We start from the raw sequence: 22,394 nt of genomic DNA on the forward strand, positions 1-22,394 counted from the left end.
GCCTCTGACTTAAAGTGTAAGTTGCTTTAAAAATTTTTGGCCAGAAAGGATTGATCATGGAATTTTCCTGGCAAAATTTCAGAAATCTACATCACTAAAAAACAACAACAAAATTGTGTTTTACTATACAAATGCATTCCATTAATGCACAATATTTACGGTACCTAATAATTTACCGTATCCATTATTCAAGAATAAACATAGCAGTTTCTAATGCAGACCTTTTGCTCAGCTCACATTGAGACAATGACAGTTCAGTGCCCATCCATGTACATTAATTGTGCTACAAAAGAGAAAAAAGTCATCAAAACTGAGTGAACATTTGAATGGAAAATATAAGCCTGGAATTATTTTTATATAAGTTTCACACAATTTTCTCAAGTCATAAAAGTTTTATGAAAAGAAATTCAAATTTTGAATATGACCTAAATACATGGTTTGTCATAATTTTTTATCTTAGGTAATGCAAAAGTCTCATAATATGACCAAATATATTGACTTTGAAGGTTACATTCTTATTCACATTTGTACAAAAGGGAACCCCATTATCCTTACTTGAATTATCTTCAAAAAAGCATAAAATTGTGTGGCTAGTATCACAATTAATGTCACTGTCCATATTATAGTATAGAAGTGCAATAAGACTACTTGTTGCTTATTATAAAAACAGGAATTACTATAAAAATTGCATTTATATTAAGTTTAATTTGAATTAAATTTCAATTAGTTTTTTAAAAAGGCATGTACCTTTGGTGTTTTCAGATACATAGATACATACTAGTTTGCAGACAAATGCACTCCCAGGTGAGATATACTTTCTCTCCAGCCTTTCCCTCATTGCTATAAAAAAATGTTTTTTCCATATTAGCCAGAAACAAGTGAAAATGGAAAATTCTGCATAAATATTTAATATTACTCAGTGTTATTCAGTGATAATTTTCTCCCAATGATTTATCTATTTATTTTCATTTAGAAAATGAATAGATTCATAAGATATTTTATAATATATATCCCATAAATTTGTTGAACATGCAAAACAACAGAAAAGCCTTGCAACTTTGTTGGAAACTTTCTGTCTTCATGGCAAATCGTGATAGCAATAAAAACACTTACAAGTGTTTACAAGTGCAAAACACTTACTATTACCACAGTCAACTTGTATTCACGTGTCTGTCTCTTCCTTAGATTCTAGTCCAAATATTCTGGTTTATATTTTCCATCTTCTTCACTTCTTGCTGTTGTTTTAACTTAATCCACATTATTTCTTCAGATTTGGCTTCTCAGATATATGATATATTTCATGTTCGGGAATCTTCAATGCAAGATATAGGTATATAATATGTGATTATATATTATATTAAATAGCTACATGTCTATGGAGATTCTCAGTCATCCAGATCATGGTTGTCCCAAAGGAGCTTTTTCAGACATTCTGAAGTGAAGAAGCTTCTTGGATGAGAGGTGAAACATCTTCAAGGAAAAACAAAATCCATTTGCCTTTTGAAAAAGCACCTTTGGGACATTATATTAAATAGTTACAGAGATCACAGATTAATTTACCAATCCAAATATCAGGAAACACAGTAGCAATGTAAAATAAAGTTTTAACAAATTTAGAACAAAACGTAATTTGTGATATTGTCCTAACAAATGTTACATGGATCTCATGCTGGCATTTTGTTAGATATGCCAGCTCATATTGTTACTAAGGAAGAACATTCTCCATGTCTGTAGGGAGCTTAGCATTGCCAGAAACAATCCAAGCCTTATGATTGCTTGTTGTTTCAATAAAGGCAAAGAGTTTCTTGAATTGTGATGCCCTTGTCAACTCTGTAGTCTGAGCTGAGGCATCTTTTGTTTATATACAAACCTGAACCTTGATTTTGTAGTGAAGAAGGTACTGAAATGCCTTGGCATAAAAAATAAGAACCATTAGAATAATATAAGAAAACATTTGGTATTTATATTAGCTGAATAAATATTAACAAAAGATGAAAGTATGCAATTAGTAATGGATTACATACAAATGTGCATGCAGGCAAGTTGACACAATATGTTGCAAATAAGCTTATATGACTGAAATCATGTTACACCCAGTTACATAGACCACACATCAACATTTCACACCCAAAAACATAAGCTCCCACAGTTCTTTCCTCATTGCATACACGTATAGCCTGGTTCACAAAATGTCTGGTTTATTTGGTTTTGGTTTGTTGTAAAAATCCATATTGTGATTTATAAAACAAACCATGGTTTAGCATGATCATGCTTATTATAATTTCATCAGTAAATGCCAATATGCTTTCTTAATACCATTTTGTAAAGAGAAAGCAGATTCTGCCATCAAATCTCAAATCTATCAAAAAATTATATGAATTGTTTCCAGATGACAGGTTTCTAATTCTACAAATAAAAAAAGTGCAAATACTCCTTTTACATGAATGTTCTGGAGAAACAGAAAAAAGAAAATCAAAGCAACCTTTGGGTCCCTAAAAATTATGTAAATAATGTATACTAATTACACATTAAAGTTTCTGTTCAATGAATGCAATATTTTCTATGTGTATTTTAGAAAGAAATATTGACTATATGTAGAAATACACAACATACTTTTACCAGTCAGATATTGTTTGCAATGTTTTTCCATTTTGCCATAACATCAGATGTATAAATATTATCAAATGCAGGACAACTAGTAATATGCTAGATTTTGTTAAAAAGCTATAAAACAGTCAGCTTTTAGGAAAATTTTATGAATTTCAATCTGAATATTCCTTACATGGTTGAGTCTTCTTGCCAAAGTTCCTACTTAAACAAACTGTTTTTCTCTTATAATAAACAGATTCAAATTGATAGCAGTTATGGATTGTTAGGTGCCTATCAATTTGGAAATCTTTTCCTGCATACTTGTTCAATTCACTCTTGTATAACTAAGCTATTTTGAAACTATTTACATGTACATATTGTTGATTACCTTTCCTTGAACCCACCTCAATTGTCCAATATTGGTAGAGTCCTTGATACTTCCTAAACTGAATGGGCACGTGACAAATGACCAAAAATAAAAATAAAGGACCCCAAAACAACAACAAAGTCAGTCAAAATCTTTATTAGAAGCAATCCAATTGGGAGCTGTTCAGGGGCTGCTCCAAGGCGTCAAAGCAGTAGACAAGAATCTCCTGCCTTTCAACAGATGCCACTAAAAAATACAAAAAATAATCCAGCTGTTTTAGCTACAGGATTTGCAAGTTAACACTGGTTGCAAGAGTGTAAACTATACACTGAATCATTAACTAGAGTAGGTATTACTGGTATTAATACCATAACAGACTACATCTCCCATTCAGGGACAAAATATATAACTGAATCACCCATTTCAGGAAACATAAAAGCAGGTAATTCTGAATCAGTATTTTGTACAATATATAGGATATATAAACTGGCTTAGCTTTACCACAAGACTCGCAGGAGTCTTCTCCAGAACCAGAGTTCAAAGGCCTCAATTCTTTGGTGCTCAGCCTTTCTTATGGTCCAACTTTCACTGCCATACATTGCAACTGGGAAGACCATAGCCTTGACTATACGCACTTTTGTTGACAGGGTGATGTCTCTGCTTTTTAGTGTGCTGTCTAGATTTGCCAAGACTTTCCTCCCAAGGAGCAAGCGTCTTTTAATTTCTTGGCTACAGTCCCCATCTGCAGTCCAAGGGACTTGCAGGAGTCTTCTCCAGCACCATAGTTCAAAGGCTTCAATTCTTAACAACCACAATTGGGACCAGAATTTCCACTGCTAAGCGAGGCAGTTGTTAAGTAAGCTGAGCCCAATTTACGATCTTTTGCCATAGTTAAGCGAATCACTGCAGTTGTTAAGTAAGTCATGCAGTGAATCTGCCATAACCCATTGACTTTGCTTGTCAGATTTCAGTCGGGAAGGTCCATATATGGCAATCACAGGACCCTACAATGCTGCAACCATCATAAATAGATGCTGGTTGCCAAGCTCTTGAATTTTTATCACATGAGGGCGGGGGATACTGCAATGGTCCTAAGCGTGGGATGTCATAAATCACCTTTCCAGTGCTATGGCAACTGTTCAGGTTTTCCAAGTTTACCTAAATTTACAAGTAATTTTATTGCTGTTGATATAGAGCAGGGGTCTTCAAACCTGGCCCTTTTATGACTTGTGGACTTCCCCTCCCAGAATTCCTCAGCTAGGCACGCTGAGGAATTCTGGGAGTTGAAGTCCACAAGTCATAAAAGGACCAAGTTTGAAAACCTCTGATAAAGAGATTGTCTTTTTTTTCTTTTACCCACAATTTGTACAAAGGGAACTTTATATATATTTTTAAGTCCCCTCAAAAAAACTACATGAATGTTTTTTGTCTTTGTAGGTAATTTAGAATCTTTGGAGAATGCTCATACTATGCCAGTCTGCAAATTTAATAATTATCCACCTTACCTAAAAAGGGAATCTATTACAGACATGGCTTCAACCTCATGGCTACACATTTATTGTATTAAAACAATACAACACAATAAAACCAAACCAGATGATATGCAAACCCATTCAACATCTCCTCCTGATTCCTTGGATGTCTTTTTAAGGTTTAGAAACAACTCCCATTCATGGTAAAGGAGTAACATCCTGGCTTCTAGCTTTCTACCACAATACTATTTGTGTAAGAGCATACTGTTTCCTACTAGAACAAAGTTGTTGGAAAATCCATGATGGCCCAGCTAAAAATGCCAGAGACAGGTGTGGGGACTTAGCCATTTCCCACCATTTTTATGCTACATGTAGGTGCAGAGACTAGAAGAGTCTTGGTTTTGTAGAGCTGCTCCACGTGTTATCTATTTCAGCAGGAAAAGAGTTAACTCGGAATAGATTCCTTCCATGTTCACGTGACACGGTTGATTTAGAGATACCCCCTCTGCTAAATAGGTTACAGAATTCACATGACATCAGCTAACCTTCCTTGACTCGGTTGAAAGTGCAAAAACAGGGCCCTTAACATAAATAGCGTCATAGCAGAAACTTCCTTAGATGCAAGGATATTACTCTTTTTCCCTGAACGGGAGTTGTTTCTAAACCTCGGGCTTTGAGGGAATAACTTCCACATCGTTTAGTCTGCCCAGGAATCCTTGTGCGCCCTTGGGATTCAGGGGAATTTTGGAGGATGCTCAATCCAAAGCAAGTATTCACTGCTACACACCACAAATGTTAAGTATTTGTGGTGTATAGCCGTGAATACTTGCTTTGAACTGAGCATCCTCCAAACTGAATTGAGCTCCTGTGCAGCAACTGCCACCAACTTACTTCTCAAGAGTTGTGGTAAGAGCAATAAGAACGGCTACGTTCATTAGGTTTTACATTATCACGGGTGGGCTGCTTTTGCGTAGGGAAGGTGTACTGTTTTTTTTCCTAACGTAGGACCATCTTCGACATCACAGGAAAGCAAGGGCATTATCTTTTAGCAATTTTTCTGGGAAGCGAACGGATATACTACCACCATCCCTTCCCCCCTCCCCCCCCCCGGAGCATGAGGAGATTGCTCCTTCCTTTTATAAACCGCCCGCCTCAACGTAAAGCTTGCCGGGCTTCTTGCAAGCTCAGTCGCGTCTGCGCGCCTGCTCGCGAGATCTCGGAAGCTTGGTTTTCTTCCTCCACAGCTGAAGAGTCGGGGAACTTTCCTAGCCGTCCACCTATCCGTCCGCCCACGGAGGAGCAGTGGCTTCGTAGGCCCGCCCATCCTCGCTTTGAGCCGAGCGTCAGTTTTATAACCCGCCATCTGCCTCAAAGCGCTTCTCCGTCGCGAGGAGGCGGAGGCAGCAGCAGCCCGCCGGGCGGATGCCTTCTTCTTCTTCTTCCTCTCCCTCCTCCCTGTAGACGACGCGAGGAGGACGCTGCTTCTGGCTGGGTCGCCCTGCAGGGGAAAGCGGCCTCGCTCTTTCTCTGAAAAGGCGCTTTAGCCAGCCGAGGCTCCCGGCTGCAACGCGGCAGACAACCTCTACCCCCGAAGCACGCCGGAGCCGAGCCAGCATCCGCGAGCTCCAGAAGCAGCGCCCGAACACTGCTCCGCCCTCGCCGGGCCAGATCCCTCCCTGCTCGGGCTTTCCTCCGCCTCCCCGCTCCCCTCGCAGCGGATGCTTTAAAGACTCGTCCCCGAGCCGCGCGGCTGTTAGGCGATTGGCTGCCGCCGGTCGGCTCTCGTTCGCTCCTCGGCACCCGGCTTTCGCTTGCCTCAGGGGAGCCCGGGGCGGGCGGGCGGGCGGGGGGGGGGGGAGAGAGGCATAAACGGAGGGCCCGGCGGTAGCTTTGCGCCTGACCGGCCCGAGAGCAGCAAGGCGTTACACACGTGTCGCGACCGCGTTGGCTTCTTCAGAAAGAGAAAGTGTAGTTCTGTGTAGGCTCGCTCAGCCGGCTTCCTCCTCCTCCTCCTCCTCCCCTCCGCGGTCCCCCAGGGAGCGCTGTCGCCTTGGCGGCAGAGATAACGAAGCGTGTGGCGTTGCTGCTTCCAGCCGTCCCTCAGACTTCGGGAGACGGACCGAGGGTGGTCCTTGTCTGTGGGGACGTGAGGTAAGAGAAAGCGGGAAGCGAGGGGACGGGGGGAGTAGCGGAGATGGAGACCCTCCCCGCCCGTGGCTCTTCCCTTGTCTCGGGTTTCGAGGAGCGGGACCCCGTAGGCGGAGGGGCCGGTAGCTGCGGAGCATCACCTGGTGCTGCGGAGGGGCTATAAGGACTGGGGCGGGGTGACCGGCAGGGAGGGGCAGGGCAGGGCCGCGCGGTTATCTGCCTAGAAAGTGCGGCGTGGTGCTGGCTTGCTTTTTCTCGAGGGCGGCGGAGTCGAGCCCTGCAGCGGCGGGGCGCCATTTGGTGGTTTAAAGCGCCCCGAGCGGCAGCCGACTGTCTTTCTTTGCTTGGTTCCCAGAAACCAAGGGACTTCGTCGAACCAAGCCAGAGCCGCAAGAAGGATCTATTCCGGCCCGCATTGTCGCCACGCGAGGAGAAGCGGAAGCCATGGAAGCAAAGCTTTCGCAGCAACCTTCCCGCGCTTCGTCGCCGCCGCCGCCACCCCGCTCTGGCTCGCCGAAGCTCCAAGCTGCAGCGGCAGGAGGAGGAGGCGGAGCCGCCGATGCAGCAGCATCCACGGGCGCGGAGGAAGTATCTCGTCTGCCGGCGAGTGACGGGGATGCGACGGCTGGCACGGGCGGCCCCTCGTCGGAGCCCGGGAGCGGATTGGCTCCTGCTTCTGCAGCCGCTGGAGATGGGCTCTGCAGACCTCTGGGTCCCACGCCCAGCCAGAGCCGCTTTCAGGTGGACCTGGTGGCAGAAAACCTGAGCCGTGCGGCTGGGGCAGAAGAGGCGAAGACCACTCCCGGTGATGGGCATAAGAAAAGCAGTGAGGAAGCAAAAGGTCGGTTCCGGGTGAATTTCGTGGACCCCTCCGCTGGAGATGACAGCTCTGATGAACTTGGAGGTGTGGGCCCAGAAGGCTGCGGCGTCAGCTTCCAGAATGGTGGTGACACAGTTCTGAGCGAAGGGAGCCTACATTCCGGGGGAGGCTCAGGAGGGCACCATCACTACTATTATGACACTCATACGAACACGTACTATCTGCGCACCTTCGGCCACAATACCATCGATGCCGTGCCAAGGATAGACTATTATCGGCATACCGCTTCTGGTCTAGGAGAGAAACTTATTCGACCCAGCCTTGCAGAGTTGCATGATGAGCTGGACAAGGTGAGTGATGGTGAGCAAGTAAAGAACATGTGGTAACCCCATTTGGAATTTTTTTTAAAAAAGGGGCATCAGGCTGACACAATGTTGTGCCGATAGTATAGAGGTAGAAAAAAATTGTGTTTTTTCTAAACTAGATGAGTTTTATCTAAAAACTATGAAAAGGCATGTTTTCTATGTTCTCTCTGCATGGACTTCAGCTTTATAGATATGCATTGCAAATATATTTGCTTTAGTCTGCCTTTCCTTATGTTGCATATTGTCTCATGTGAAGTAGCCGAAGGACCGTTCGGGACGACAGGCTAGTTTAACAACAAGTTTATTAGAGCAAGGCAAACAGAGAATAACTTGTCCGGCTTTAATAGCCGGCAGCTGGTAGCGAGGACCAATCAGATGTATTTATTTTGGCGCCGTGTCAGGCAGGGACCAATCGGCGTCGTCTTCTGTTGACAGCTCCGGCTTCCTCGTGGTGTGGTGTTTTGACAGCCGCGAGCTGTCAGTGGCTGCGCCTGCGCAGTGTGGCGGACGCTTTGACAGCTCAGTCTTCTTCACGGTCCGGAGTTTGACAGCCGCGAGCTGTCAGTGGAGGCGCCTGCGCAGTACGGGGAACTTTGACAGCTGTCAAAGTTCCCGCGTGTATTCCTGTCAGGCGGCTTCCCTATATATATGCTTTGACGATACTTTTGTGCTGTTAACATATACACTCTAGGGAATGTTTACATCATGTTACATCATATATAATACACCCCTTACCCCTCCCCTGGTGCGTTTCTTTCCTCTTGGATGTTTGACCCTGCCCACTGATAGTCCTTTAGGTAGGTGGGTGGTCTTCGATTCCTGGATGATCGGCGAAGGGGTGGTGGATGGTCTGGTTCTGGTTCTTCGTTTTGGTGTTCAACTTCCTGGTTTGGGATAGGCAGCATTTCCGGAGGGGGTTGTAAGTCGGCGTTGGTTGGTTGCTCGGAATTGTGTGGCGGTTGTCTGGGTCTGAGCTGGTCAATATGGCGGCGTATGTTGCCCTGTGCCTGCGTAGCTATGAGGTATGAGATGGGCCCTGTTTGTTTTATTACTGTCCCTTGAACCCATTTGTTTTTATCTGTGTATGATCTTGCCCATATTAATTGACCAGGTTTGAGTGTGCGGCCGGGGTGGGGGTGCTGTTTTTCTTCTGGGTATGTGTCGGGGTGCAGTCTGTCGAGACGTGTTATTAGCCTCCTCCCCCATCTTAATTCCGCCGGTGATTTGCCCGTTGTGGAGCATGGCATTGTGTGTTGTGATAAGAGGAACTGGCTGAGTCGCCTCTGCCAGTTCCCTTTAACGAATTTTTTTAATGCTTCTTTCGTGGATCGTACCATAATTTCAGCCATTCCGTTCGACGACGGGTGGAACGGCGCCGACGTGACCAGCCTAATACAATTCTTCGTAGCGAAGATCTGAAATTCACGAGAGGTGAATTGAGGTCCATTGTCGGAAACTATGGTATCAGGTAGGCCGTGCGTTGCGAATATTTTTCTTAAGGCTTGAATAGTGGCTGCGGACGTTGTTTTTCTAAGGGGCGTGACTTCCAGCCATTTGGAATAGCTGTCTACTGCTATTAAGAAACTTTGGCCCTGGATGGGTCCTGCAAAATCTATATGTATACGTGACCAAGGGTTCCTTGTAGTCTCCCATTTATGGATCGGTGCCTGGGGGGGTTCGCTCCTGGTCTCCTGACAGGTATAACACCCACCCACATACTTTTCAATTTGTTTATCTATGCCAGGCCACCATACATAACTTCTAGCCATTGCCTTCATTTTTACAATTCCAGGGTGCCCCTCATGTAAAATGTGTAATGTTTGGTCTATGTTTTTCTCTGGTATGATGACCCTATTTCCCCATAGCAGACATCCTCTATGTGTTGAAATCTCGTTTTTCGTGTTATAATAAGGTTGGAATTGGGGTTGTGGGTTTTGAGCTGGCCACCCTGTTGTGGCCCATTTGAGGACTCTGGCAAGTATTTTATCTTTTGCTGAATTATTAGCTATAATGTTTGCCGTCAGGGGGCATTCTGGAAGCTGAGAGATTGCTAAAATTAGGCTGGCTGGGGCTGGATCTGAGTCCCTGGTTTGTATGGGCAGTCTGCTGAGGCAGTCAGCATGTCCCAATTCCTTACCTGGTTTATGTATTAGTTGATAAGAATAGGCTGCTAGGAACGTTGACCATCTTAAGATTCTCGGGGAGAGAATTTGTGGTGTAATTTTATTCCAAGTAAATATGCCTAGCAGGGGTTTGTGATCTGTAAATATCGTAAATGGTCTTCCATACAGATAATCATGAAATTTTTTGACCCCTGCTACTATCGCTAGGGCTTCCCTGTCAATTTGTGCATAGTTTCTTTCAGCTTTGGTCAGAGTGCGAGAATAGAAGGCTATGGGTCTTTGTGTGCCGTCCTCGAGTAGGTGACTTAAGACTGCCCCAATTCCGTAGGGAGAGGCATCGCAAGCGATGCATATTGGGGTGTCTTCTCTGAAAAGGGTGATGGTTGAGCTTTGACAGATGATCTTTTTTAACGATTGGAAACTATTTTCATGTTCCTTGGTCCAGGACCAAGTTGTACCCTTGTCGAGGAGCCTATGGAGAGGCTCTGCAATAGTGGCTTTGTGGGGAATGAAAGCATGGTAAAAGTTTAACAGTCCCAAAAAGGATTGAAGCTCTTGCTTATTCCTAGGGCTGGGTGCGGTTTGAATAGCCCTTAGTTTCTCAGAGGTGGGGTGGATGCCCTGGCTATCGATTTTATACCCTAGGAATTCTGTAGAAGTGACTCCAATGGAGCACTTTTCCCTCTTAAGTTTGAGACCGGCTTCTCTGAGCCGGCTCAGCACAGCTGACAGCCTGTCAGCTAAATTAGCTTCATTTTCTCCGGCGATGAGAACATCGTCGAAATAGGGGCAGACCCCGGGTATTCCTTTCAGGGTCTTTTCCATGATACCCTGGAAGATACCCGGGGCTGCAGATATGCCGAACTGAAGCCTCTTAACTTTAAAAGCACCGCGGTGGGTGACAATAGTTTGCGCTTCCGCGGTGTCGTCTGTGACAGGCAGCTGTAAATACGCCTGCGAGAGGTCAAGCTTGGCGAAAATGGTGCCAGAGCGGATGGAAGCAAATACGTCCCTTACCGCTGGCACCGGGTAAGCATGGGGGCTGAGGGCTAGGTTGACTGTCGCCTTATAGTCAGCGCATACTCTCACTTCGCCATTAGGTTTGATTGGGGTGACAATAGGGGTCTCCCAGGTTCCCCCATCTGTTGGCTCTAGCACCCCTAGACTCACGAGTCGGTCAAGCTCGTTTTCAATTTTTTCTTTGAGGGCGAAAGGTACCCTCCTAGCTCTTATTTTAATTGGTTGGATTGCTGGATTTAATTGCAGGGAAATGGGGGGACCTGTATATTTCCCTAAAGTGCCCTCGAAAACGTCGGCGTACTTTTCGCAAACGGCTTCCAGGCTGGGTGTTTGAATGGTATTAACCCCTGATAAGGCGATGCCTAGTGGAGTGAACCAGTTAAGCCCAATCAAGTTGGTACGGTTCCCTGGCGTAACTAAAACCTCTAGGGTGCCTTTGAACCCCTTATACTGTACAAGGACCTTGGCTTTCCCTTCCAACGGAATAGGGGTTTTCTGGAAGTCTGCAAGGTGAACCTGAGTTTGTTTCAGGGGAATTTGTCTTCGGCCTTTCTGACAGATCTCCTGATAAGTAGTTAGCGAAATTAAGGAGACCGCTGACCCTGAATCCACCTCCATGTGGCAAGGCACCCCCTGAATTCTGACCCAGACCTTAACCTTGGAACTTATGCAGTTTACCCTATCGATTGTCTCAACCCGGTTGCCTGGTGGGGTTTCCCTGTTGGCCTGGGCAGCTGGCCTACCTGGGGGGTTTGCCTCCACCTCATTGACGTTGTCCCGGCCCTTGCTGCGGCACACCGGCTTGATGTGGCCAGTCTTCCCGCAGTTGTGGCATTTTGCGTTCCTAAAGCGGCAGTTTCCACGGGCATGGTTGCCCCCGCAGCTGGCACAGGCGGCTCGTTGCACGTAACGTGGGGGTGGCGGTGGAGGGTCCCTGGATCCTCGGCGGTCCGACGTTTTTCCCCTCCTCGGCTGTCGGTGCTCCATCCTGCGCTGTAGGGCTTCTCCATCGGTGAAATCTACCGACTCTCCGCTGTCGCTGAAGGTTGCGCTTTCCTGGTAGACGGTCGCCGGGGACTCTGGGGTCGTGTTCGTCGGCTTCTTTTTGTGGCTGTGTTCGTATGCCATGATCTCCCTGGTCAGCTCAGCCAGATTCATGTCGGGTTTGGACGTCAGTTTTTTTTGTAGCTTCTCGTCCCTCAGACCGATCACCACCTGATCTCTGATGCGGTCTTCCAGGTCGGGGAAGCAGCAGTTCCGCGCGGCGTGTCTGACCCCAGCGATGAACTCGTTGGCGGGCTCGTCCTGCCGTTGTTTCTTTTGTGCGAATTGCACCCGCCAGTACAGTTCCGAGCGAGCCGGCATGTAATACTTGTTCAGCTGGTCCACCAGGTCCGCGTAGGAGACTTCCGTGATGGGCACTGGGCTGAACAGCCCGACGGCTGCGTCGTACACCGGGGGCCCGCTGATGTACAGCAGGGCGGCGGCCTTTGCTCGGTCGTCAGTGATCTTACTGACGAGAAGAAATCCTTCAACTTGGCCGAGGTGTGATTGCCATCTCTCGGGATGGCGGGTATCAAACTCCCTCACACGGCCGAAGTTTGCCATGTCGTCCGGTCCTGGGTTGCTCCGATGGAAGTTAAAACTTCCGTGTCAGCTCTTGCCGGGAACTCTCTTCCTCGGCCGTGACTTCAGCTCCGGAGCGATCCCACCTTCGTCGCCAGTGAAGTAGCCGAAGGACCGTTCGGGACGACAGGCTAGTTTAACAACAAGTTTATTAGAGCAAGGCAAACAGAGAATAACTTGTCCGGCTTTAATAGCCGGCAGCTGGTAGCGAGGACCAATCAGATGTATTTATTTTGGCGCCGTGTCAGGCAGGGACCAATCGGCGTCGTCTTCTGTTGACAGCTCCGGCTTCCTCGTGGTGTGGTGTTTTGACAGCCGCGAGCTGTCAGTGGCTGCGCCTGCGCAGTGTGGCGGACGCTTTGACAGCTCAGTCTTCTTCACGGTCCGGAGTTTGACAGCCGCGAGCTGTCAGTGGAGGCGCCTGCGCAGTACGGGGAACTTTGACAGCTGTCAAAGTTCCCGCGTGTATTCCTGTCAGGCGGCTTCCCTATATATATGCTTTGACGATACTTTTGTGCTGTTAACATATACACTCTAGGGAATGTTTACATCATGTTACATCATATATAATACATCATGTTTGTGAACCTTTTATATGGAGGCAATATACTTTATAGGTCTGTAAAAGTTAATGGAACATTAGAGCAGTACTTGTTGTCTGGTCTGAGGTAATATGACTCTTCATTTCCCCCTCTCCCAAATTTCTTAAGTTCATTTTAGGGTAGGACATGGGATTAAGTAGTTGCCTAGTCTGAAGAGTGAAACAGTATAAAAGTGTCTACATGGTGTAACAACAACCAAAGGCCATCTTGAGATATGCCAGAAGAAATCCTTTTTATCTCCATTTTATATCAAGCATCCATATTAATAGTCTTCCCTGGTTTTCTGTGTGCTTTGATTATTTACTGATGCAAAGTTCTTGGCCAGACTTACTGCAATGTTCATGGATTTATAAGCTGTTTATAGATATATAAACTATGTTTGAGAGACTTGTTTTCAGAATAACATAACTCTTCAACTTTTGCATAAATAATTTAATAATACAGTCTGCTTGCATCTTCCCAGTAGGTCAGAATTAAACATCCATCTGTTATAATATGATGAAAGGAATTTAAACTCAGTAGCTTAAGTACTTCCAACTATGTGTAGATCTGAAACATTTAAAGAGTTATAATTTATTATGCATTTTTAGTGTTATTTATATCGTATTTGAAAGTTTTAATAACTTTCTGAGCTCTGTCTTTCTGAAAAGTGCAACATACCAGTTATATGGTGATACTAGCATTTAAAAAAAGAATTCTTGGTAAATCTATGTTATGAGCCATTGTTAATATTTCTGATTTTATTAAAGAATTAAGATTTCTCAAACTAAATTGCATATTGAAGCTAAACTATTGAAAATCTGTTTGATAAATTAGTATAAAGATTAGATGGCTGGTTGAAGCAATGTGTTAAATGGTAACAGGTGAATATACAGTGGAAATCTGGTTTCAACTTAATGGCATCAACAGCCTTTTGAAGATACAAACATCTGTAGCTGACAAGGAAAAAATCTGGCATGATGAATTATACTACCTTATCCAATAAAAGTTTGCTCCAAAATCAACCTATTGCCTAGTATAGTATGGAAGAATTATATTAGTAGAATATAAATGTTCTTTTCCTGTAATAGTGCAACTCTGTTAACTTCAGAATTCATTGAGTTGGCTTGGAGCTTAGGGTAGACGTATTAAAATCTTGAGGATTGTCTAAATTAGATTTCAGTTTTTTTCAGGAAGTATATTCTAAGCATCACAGTTTGAATCTAAATGCATAGTGTGTATTTATGGAAGAAGTAGAGTCCTAGAGGAGATCAACCCTGACTGCTCTTTAGAAGGCCAGATCCTGAAGTTGAAACTCAAATACTTTGGCCACCTAATGAGAAGGAAGGACTCACTGGAGAAGAGCCTAATGCTAGGAAAGGTTGAGGGCAAGAGAAGAAGGGATGACAGAGAATGAGGTGGCTGGATGGAGTCACTGAAGCAGTAGGCATGAGCTTAAATGGACTCCAGAAGATGGTAGAGGACAGGAAGGCCTGGAGAAACATTGTCCATGGGGTCGCGATGGGTCGGACACGACTTCACAACTAACAACAACAGAGTAGTTTAACAGTCTTAGATAAATGAGTATTGTCCATTAAAAATATATGATTGCTTTTTAGCAGAAAAATTCCTACACATTTATAAACAGTCTTAAGATGGGCAGAATATTCTACAAGAATGTAAATGTTTATTAGTTTAAAAATTGAAGTTAATGTAAATCATCCTGCTTAGAAAATGGTTATTTTTTTATCTTTCTGTGTGAAAGATTCATGTAGCTTTCGCATCAAGATATCTTCCAGTATTAAGAAATATTCTGGAGTTGTTGGTTATGTTGGTTGTGCAAGGGCAGCCTGCCCTATAGAACTACGTGCAAATGTGGCATGTTTGAGGATTACTGTCAGGTCAAGTGCTGAAATGTTAGCTGGATGGTTCATTAAAACTTGCTTACTCACCTGGCTATCTAGTAACTTAACATTAAAAGTAACCAATAGAAAATGTTAAAGAGCAATAGATATCCAAAGAAATATATCTAATGAAATCTTATGCCAAGCTGAAGAGCACCAATTCAGTTGGTCACATGAATTCTGCGTTATTTTATATCTTTTTAGAAATTGATTAAAGTGAGGAATTCCTTCTGAAATTGGTTATTCATATAGCACTAGTTCAGGTGCTTTATGATATCAAATCAGCTGATGTTATAACAAGGCTCAGCCAAAACTACTACATTCCCATCTCCCAGTAGCGGATGTGTTAATCATTCTGGCTGTGCTGTATTGCACTGAGTGTGATCTTGTCAATAACATTTTATGTTAAAATTTGAATAAAATATCAATTTCTCATTTCTTAGAACATTTTAAAGTCAATCTATATTATTTGGGCAGATGAAGAGTGGTCTACTTTTTGATTCAGATAGTATTATTTTGGTTATGTATTGTGTAAAACTAGTGAGTCAGGATTAAGAATAGAATGGCTTAATGTGTTAACATATTTACGGGTTGTGAAAACTATTCTGAAAGATAGATGCAGTTTAAAGATGTCATCATGTTGATTGTAACAAATGTACTTGGACTGAAAATACTGGTGCATAAAGGCTGGTTTGATGAAAACCATGAGACTGTTTCAGCAGCTCTCCAGGTTAAGAACTAGGCCTACACAGACTGGCAGAATGAACTGACATCTATCTCAAAGAAAGAAAGGTAAGTTTAAGCACCTACAGAAATGCAGTATGAATGGTGGCAGAGAAAGGCTGAGCAAGTGGAACATTGCCACCGAAATTCTTCATCATAAAGTCAATTTATGGCCCTTGTAAATCAAGATACTTCCCCTTGCTGTCATCTGATGAGCTGAGCTTGATCAAAGATCAGGAAGAATTGAAAACTCAATAGGCTGAACAATTTTCTAACCTACTCAATAGGCCATCCACAATTGATCCTGATGTCTTATAACAGATTCCTCAGCTGACAGTTTTGAATGCCCTAGACCTGCTTCCCCCTGGACGCGGTGGCTCAGTGGGTTAGGATGCTGAGCTTGTCGATCGGAAGGTCGGCAGTTTGGCGGGTCAAATCCCGAGTGCCGCGTAGCAGAGTGAGCGCCTGTTACTCGTCCCAGCTTCTGCCAACCTAGCAGTTCGAAAGCATGTAAAAATGCAAGTAGAAAAATAGGGACCACTACGGTGGGAAGGTAACAGCGTTCCGTGCGCCTTTGGCGTCTAGTCATGCCGGCTACATGACCACGGAGACGTCCTCGGACAAGCGCTGGCTCTTCGGCTTTGGAACGGAGATGAGCACCGGCCCCTAGAGTCGGAAACGACTAGCACGCATGTGCGGAGGAACCTTTACCTTTACCTTTACCTAGACCTGCTTCCCCCTACTAATGAGATCAAAGTGATCTTGCAGATGAACTCAAATAAAGCAACAGGACAGATGATGGTATTCCTGTTGAAATCTATAAAGCTCTTCACCTAAATACCTTACAGGTGTTCCAAGGAAGACATTTAGTTGGAAGGTTTAGTTCAAGGAGGAGATGCCTGATGACTTCTGTGATGCCCTCCTCATAGCTCTCTATAAAAATACGGGAAGTTAAATCAAATCATGGAAATTATAGGGGTGTCTCACTGCTGTCCATTGCAAGATTTCCCCCCCCCCACATTCTCTTGAGTATACTGGGCACTGGTTTGGAAAGGAACCTCCTGGAGGCATAATGTGGCCTTTGGCCAGAATGAAGTATAGTAGACCTGATATTTGCTGTGAGGCAAGTCCAAGAGAATTTCGCTTAGCAGAACAAACCTCTGTTGTCATTAACTTGACAAAGTCATTTGACACTGTAAACAGGGAGACTCTGGATCATCTTGAAACATTAAGAATGCCCAAAGAAATTTGTGGAATTGATTCAGCTACTCCACATCAGAATGACAGCAGGTCCTTTACAATGCTTTTAAGTAAGCTGCATTTACCATTTCCAATGGGGGTGAAGCTGGTTTTGTACAAGCCCCAATCTGTTCAATCTGTCCTTTGCTTGCATGTTATCCTGCCCAAGGTCTGAAGGAGGGAGTTATATCAGGTACCCACTGGACAATACTCTTTGACCCTTGTCCCTTGAACACATGGGCAAAAGGCATCTATACATTCAAAAATAATGATTGCATATGATTGTGTGCACTTGACACACAAAGGCAGTGATCTATAATGCTCTTTAGCATGACTTATCAACCTGAGTAAGACTGAAGACTTTACTACCCTGTGTCAAATATCAACTCTATAGAAAATCACTGTTGATAGCAGCTGACAAATGTAAACAGCTTCAAATCCCTAGGAAGTATCTTTTTGATATATAGGTCTTTGGACAAAGAAAATGACCCCAGGATCAGTAAGGCAAACCAGACTTTAGGGCAGTTGTAAACTAGAGTGTCCAATCCACACAATGTGCATATCTTCACAAAGCTGGATATGGATTCCCTTCTCTCCTATATGGACATGAGTCCAGATGCAGTGGATGAGCATTTATGTCTTGTCACTAACTGTATGGTGAATTGGAGACCAGAAAGAGATCTCAAGATTGTCCATGCAAGTGCCACAAAGACGCTGCCACCAAACATTGATAGAATATTATGAGCAGCAGCACAGAATAGCACCCACAATTATTGTAATAATGGACTTTGAGTGCCCCTATTTTCTAGACACTGTGTTTCCAGACTGGGAGTGCAGAGCCACCTCCGTGTTCATAGATGAACTGCAGAACATTTGTCTCCTTTGAACCCAAAGGACTACCTGTTATTGTGTGAACAAAGCTTAAAATAGTTTGCTTTTAACTCTCCTGGGGAGACAGCAAGTTTATAGTGAAATAATCATTTATTCTGCCTTGTATTCTTGGCTACTACATTGGATTAATTCTATTTCCCTATGATACCTTATGATATTTGGTTACATGGGTAAAGGCATTTCTTCTACCAGAAAGCATGCTTGAAGAAACTTTTAATCTACTTACTAATCTTACATTATCTGAGAATTACTAGTCTATCACATCAGAAGGTTTAATGAAAAGTAATGACTTTGATGTTACAAGTATTAACAGATGGAATTTGTAATAGAATTTTAGCCTAATGAAGTTCACTGTTAAATGTGGATTATTGATTTATTTATTTAAAACATTTATATAGCCTCCCTTTATACCAAATTCTGGGCACAAGAATTAAACTCATATAAAACTCTTAAAAATATAACACTCAAAACAAAACAAAAAACCTGACACCCAAGTTAAGCTTCCAACATTTTGTCTCCTTAACCTATCCCAGCGCTTGATGGAAAACCCAGGTATTTAGTGTCTTTCTGGAAGATTAGAAATGCTAATAAAGTTGACGGTTTGGCATATTGTGCATTGCTGAGCCAAATATATATGTGTGTGTGTGTGTGTGTGTGTGTGTGTGAAAACAGTGAACCAAATAGTGCTGATTTGTTGATTGAGAATGAAATGGATGACTTGAGAATGAAATGGATGACTTGAAAGCGCAGTTGACAAGTTCACATGAAAAAGATTAATGAACCTTATTCAGAGGTAAATTGCTGTCAAGCTTGCATTTCATAGGAATGCATGGGTCATGTAATTGAAGTTCTTCAATTTTGGAAGATTGATGCAAGTCTTCCTTACATCAAGGGTCAAAAATTGCCAGCAATTATTGTTATACTACTAGAATGAATGTGAGGAATTTCTTCACAATGTGAGAAATTGTGACAACCAACAAAATAAGACCCAGAAACAATGTCAGTCCATGGAATATTATAGTGAGAATTCAAAACATAGGGTTTGGCAGGAAAACTCGTTTTTGAGATGCAGATAGTGTTGTTCGCACAGATTTTCTTGAATCTGTCACTACTATTAACTCAGAGCACTATACTGCAACACAACAAGGTTCAGAAGGAAAAGAAAGAAATTTTGATTGCAAGCAGACAGTGCTAGGTCTCATATCTCACAAGACATCCAAAAGATATTTGTGAAATTCAATTTCACAACCTCATTCCATCTATCATATATAGTCCAAACTTTCTACCATACAACTTTCACCCTTTGCCAAATTTATGAATACTTTTATGGATATCCGTTGGACTCAAATGAAGAGGTAGAAAGGTCTGTGAAGACCTGGTGGAAAGTATGGAGTTCTTTCACAATGGACTTGAAAAATAGCTTGTCCATCATTGGCAGAAATGTAACAAATGGTGGGCATATATAGAATACATAGAAAATAGGAGGAAGGTGTGTTGGATATGTTCATTGCCATGAGTTATTTATAAAAATAATAAAGACAGGATATAAATAATGTGGAGAAGTAAATAGAAGTTTAAAAAATAGAGCTCATTTCAAGGATTATTTTTCTGTTTCATTTATTAAAATATCCATATAGATATTATGGAGATTAAGGCATTAATTAAACATCTTATAATAATTTTCTGTGCTTTTTTAAACATTAAAATCTATAGCAGCCATTCTTAACTGGGGTACCATGACAAGTTGTTTGGGGTCTGCGAGAGATCATGATTGAAAAAAAAGTTATACACACACACACACACACACACACACACACACACACACACACCAACACACATGGTGGGAATTTTTACTCACCTGACTCAATCCTGGCCTGCTGTTTTGCCAATGTTTTAAACGTAGACATGTTTTGTATAAACTAGAACTGAATTCTATTGTAAACTTTGTAGAGTGTTTTGTGATTTTATATAGGGATTCGTGAAATCTGAAAATTATTTCAAAGGCTCTTTTAGGGTAAAAAGGTTTAGAAAATCTGGTCTAGAACATTGATCCTTTTGACTAAATGTAAAAGGAGCTATGAATTATGTATACAGATAGTTTTTGCTTTAACCACCATAAATGGGGCCAGCAACTCTGTCACTAAATGATATCATTAAGCAAGTTTATGTGATAACAACAAACTTAAGTCCTCACTTCCACCACAATTGTTAAGCAAGTCAACCATGGTTGTTAAGGGAGACATCAGTGACCAAAACTTGCAGTTTTACTGCTGGCTTCCGTATTGACTGCTTGTCAGAAGCCAGCTGTGAAATGTGCAAATGGCAATTGTGATCACAGGATATTGTGACAGTTATAGAATACCCACCAGTGGTGAAGTGCCCAAATCTCTTTCATGTTATTACAGGGACACACTGACAGTTGTAAGTACAAGGACTGGTTGTAAAGTTACTTTTTCAGTGCTGTCATAACTTTGAACAATTACTAAACATGGCAGTTATTTAGCAAAGAATATATATAATATAATACGTGCTTTATATAATTGCCATGGAACTTTCTGTACTCTTTTGTGGAAGTTACTAATTTAACTATATTTTGTATATCATGTAATGCATATCTACATTAAAATCCATGTATTTAATAAATACATATGGATCATATAAAACATACAAAGCTTCACTAGCTTTATAATAAAAGATGTTATCATACAGTGGTAGACTACTTTTCTACAAAGAAAACATTTCCTGGCTTTCTGATATTAGTCAAAGTATTCTGCCATTTAATCTGTGTTAGTTACAACACTATCAACATTAAACAGATTTATTAGAGAGTCTTTCTTGGCAACCTCCCTTTCCCTTCTGATTGTTACTGTGTCTTAGGAGCTATTTGAAGATGGCTATGCAAATGGAGAAGAAGGAACTCCTACTGGAGAAGCCACTGCAGCATATACTGCTGATAGTAAAGGGATTGTCAAATTTGGTTGGATTAAAGGTGTATTGGTGAGTATAACTTTGGTATTTCAAGTAATTCTTGACTTCTGTTTAATGTTTTAAATCATATGTGGGGTTCTGTTCAATGTTTTAAATCATGCGGGGTGAGATTCAACATTTCATGAATGGTAAAAAAAACAACCTTAAGATAGAACAAAGCTACTTGTAAAATAGAAATATTTCAATTTGGTCAGTTAGCTCGCAGTATTTTTTGTTCACTAGAATACCAATATTTAGTTGTATCACTGGTTTGATATGTAATATTTTTCAAGTTCATATATAGGGTGAGATAATTTAGGATATCCATGTACTAAAAACTATGCAGACCCTGCATTTTTTCTTGTCTTTCTTGTCTTCAGTCATTTTCATATTTGTTGTCACGTCACATCTCCATTTTTGCCTAGCAGAGTTTTTCCTTCTCTTTGCCTGGCAGCAATATCTTTGGTTTGCTTGTTGCCTTTCTTCCTGCATGGTAGAGAGAGTGTGAGAGCAGGTGGGGGTTCTCAGGGAAGGGTGCTGCTCATGATGATATTTGTGGGATTGATAGTGTTCCCTATGCCTGAAAAATATGCTAGGCTGGTGTATTAAGACAAGTTGTGAGACTACCAGTTCCAGACTGCTCCTATTCCAGGCCTTTTCCTGTGGCCCTGCGTTCATGTCTGTAGAGCACTCATTGCCCTGCCCTTGGTGTTTAACATCCATGAAGTATCATTATAGGCCATAAAAAATGGCCTGGAAAGCCAGCATTTTGAGACCCTTGTCTGCTGGCAGTTTCACAATCATTACCCCAAAGATTCTTTTTTTAAAAGAAGAAAAAAGTAAAGTATCACTGAATAGAGAAAAGTAAGCTATGAAAATGTTTTCATTTGTGTATTTTCATTCTTGATTTTTTTTTCTTTGTTGGTTGGATTACTGTAATCCAGAGAATAGTTAGAAAAAACCCAAATCCCCTATAATTTATTAGTTCATTCTACCACAGGAATATTCTAGAGCAGGCATGTCAAACTGCTGGCCCGCGGGCCGGATGCGTCATACCAAAACCGCACCCACCCCATTGCTGGCAATGGCAAAACAGTCCCAGTACATTGCGCGACGCCATGTGACATCGCAAGTTTGACATGTCTGTTCTAGAGCTATATGGTTAATAGTAAAAGGCATACTGTTCATATTGTTCACTTTAAATTTGTAATAAGCAATATTATGCTTAATTATATGTAATTAGCATCTTTCTAATTTATTTAATTTGAGATTTCTGCCTTTATTTTCCATTCACTTATGCTGCCTTCAAGGATAGTGTTGTATCTTTTCTATGGTTTAAACACCCCTTACAAAACAGTTTCCAGTTCGACATGTTGGGAAACTACAACTCATACTCTTCCTATAACCATACAAAGCAAATAGCTCCAAAAATGGCTCTTTCAATAATATTCAACTAGCTTTTAAAAATTGTCATCTTGCAATCTTGTTTTCTAACTAGCTTTTTATATATAAATTAGAAACATTTGCCTCTGTATTAAAAATATAAGATAATGAACAGT

The 22,394-nt window shown here is 42.2% G+C and overlaps 1 protein-coding gene and 1 long non-coding RNA gene across 10 annotated transcripts in view; one reads left to right on the top strand and one right to left on the bottom strand.

Annotated features, from left to right (window-relative positions):
* Window positions 1-218: 218 nt before the first annotated feature.
* Window positions 219-1,674, bottom strand: LOC308663675. Its single transcript, XR_014025464.1, has 3 exons — window positions 1,141-1,674; window positions 779-840; window positions 219-283 (listed from the first exon to the last, which is right to left on the bottom strand). It is a non-coding gene; the product is annotated as an uncharacterized lncRNA (long non-coding RNA).
* Window positions 1,675-5,672: 3,998 nt separating this feature from the next.
* Window positions 5,673-22,394, top strand: part of SLC12A2 (solute carrier family 12 member 2) — a 57,815-nt gene continuing 41,093 nt past the window's right edge. For 8 of the 9 annotated variants that reach the window (XR_014025261.1, XR_014025262.1, XR_014025263.1 and 5 more), the window contains exons 1-3: window positions 5,678-6,579; window positions 6,932-7,746; window positions 20,746-20,865. Coding sequence is in view for 2 of the 9 variants with exons in the window: in XM_081318743.1 (XP_081174869.1) it covers window positions 7,021-7,746; window positions 20,746-20,865 (846 nt within the window). In the remaining 7 variants the exon portion in view is untranslated. Of the gene's footprint in view, window positions 6,580-6,931; window positions 7,747-20,745; window positions 20,866-22,394 lie in introns of all 9 variants that reach the window. The other variant, XM_081318744.1, reaches the window with a different exon arrangement.

The sequence above is a fragment of the Vipera berus genome (assembly GCF_964194415.1).
Source record: "Vipera berus genome assembly, chromosome: 2".
Classification (NCBI taxonomy): domain Eukaryota; kingdom Metazoa; phylum Chordata; class Lepidosauria; order Squamata; family Viperidae; genus Vipera; species Vipera berus.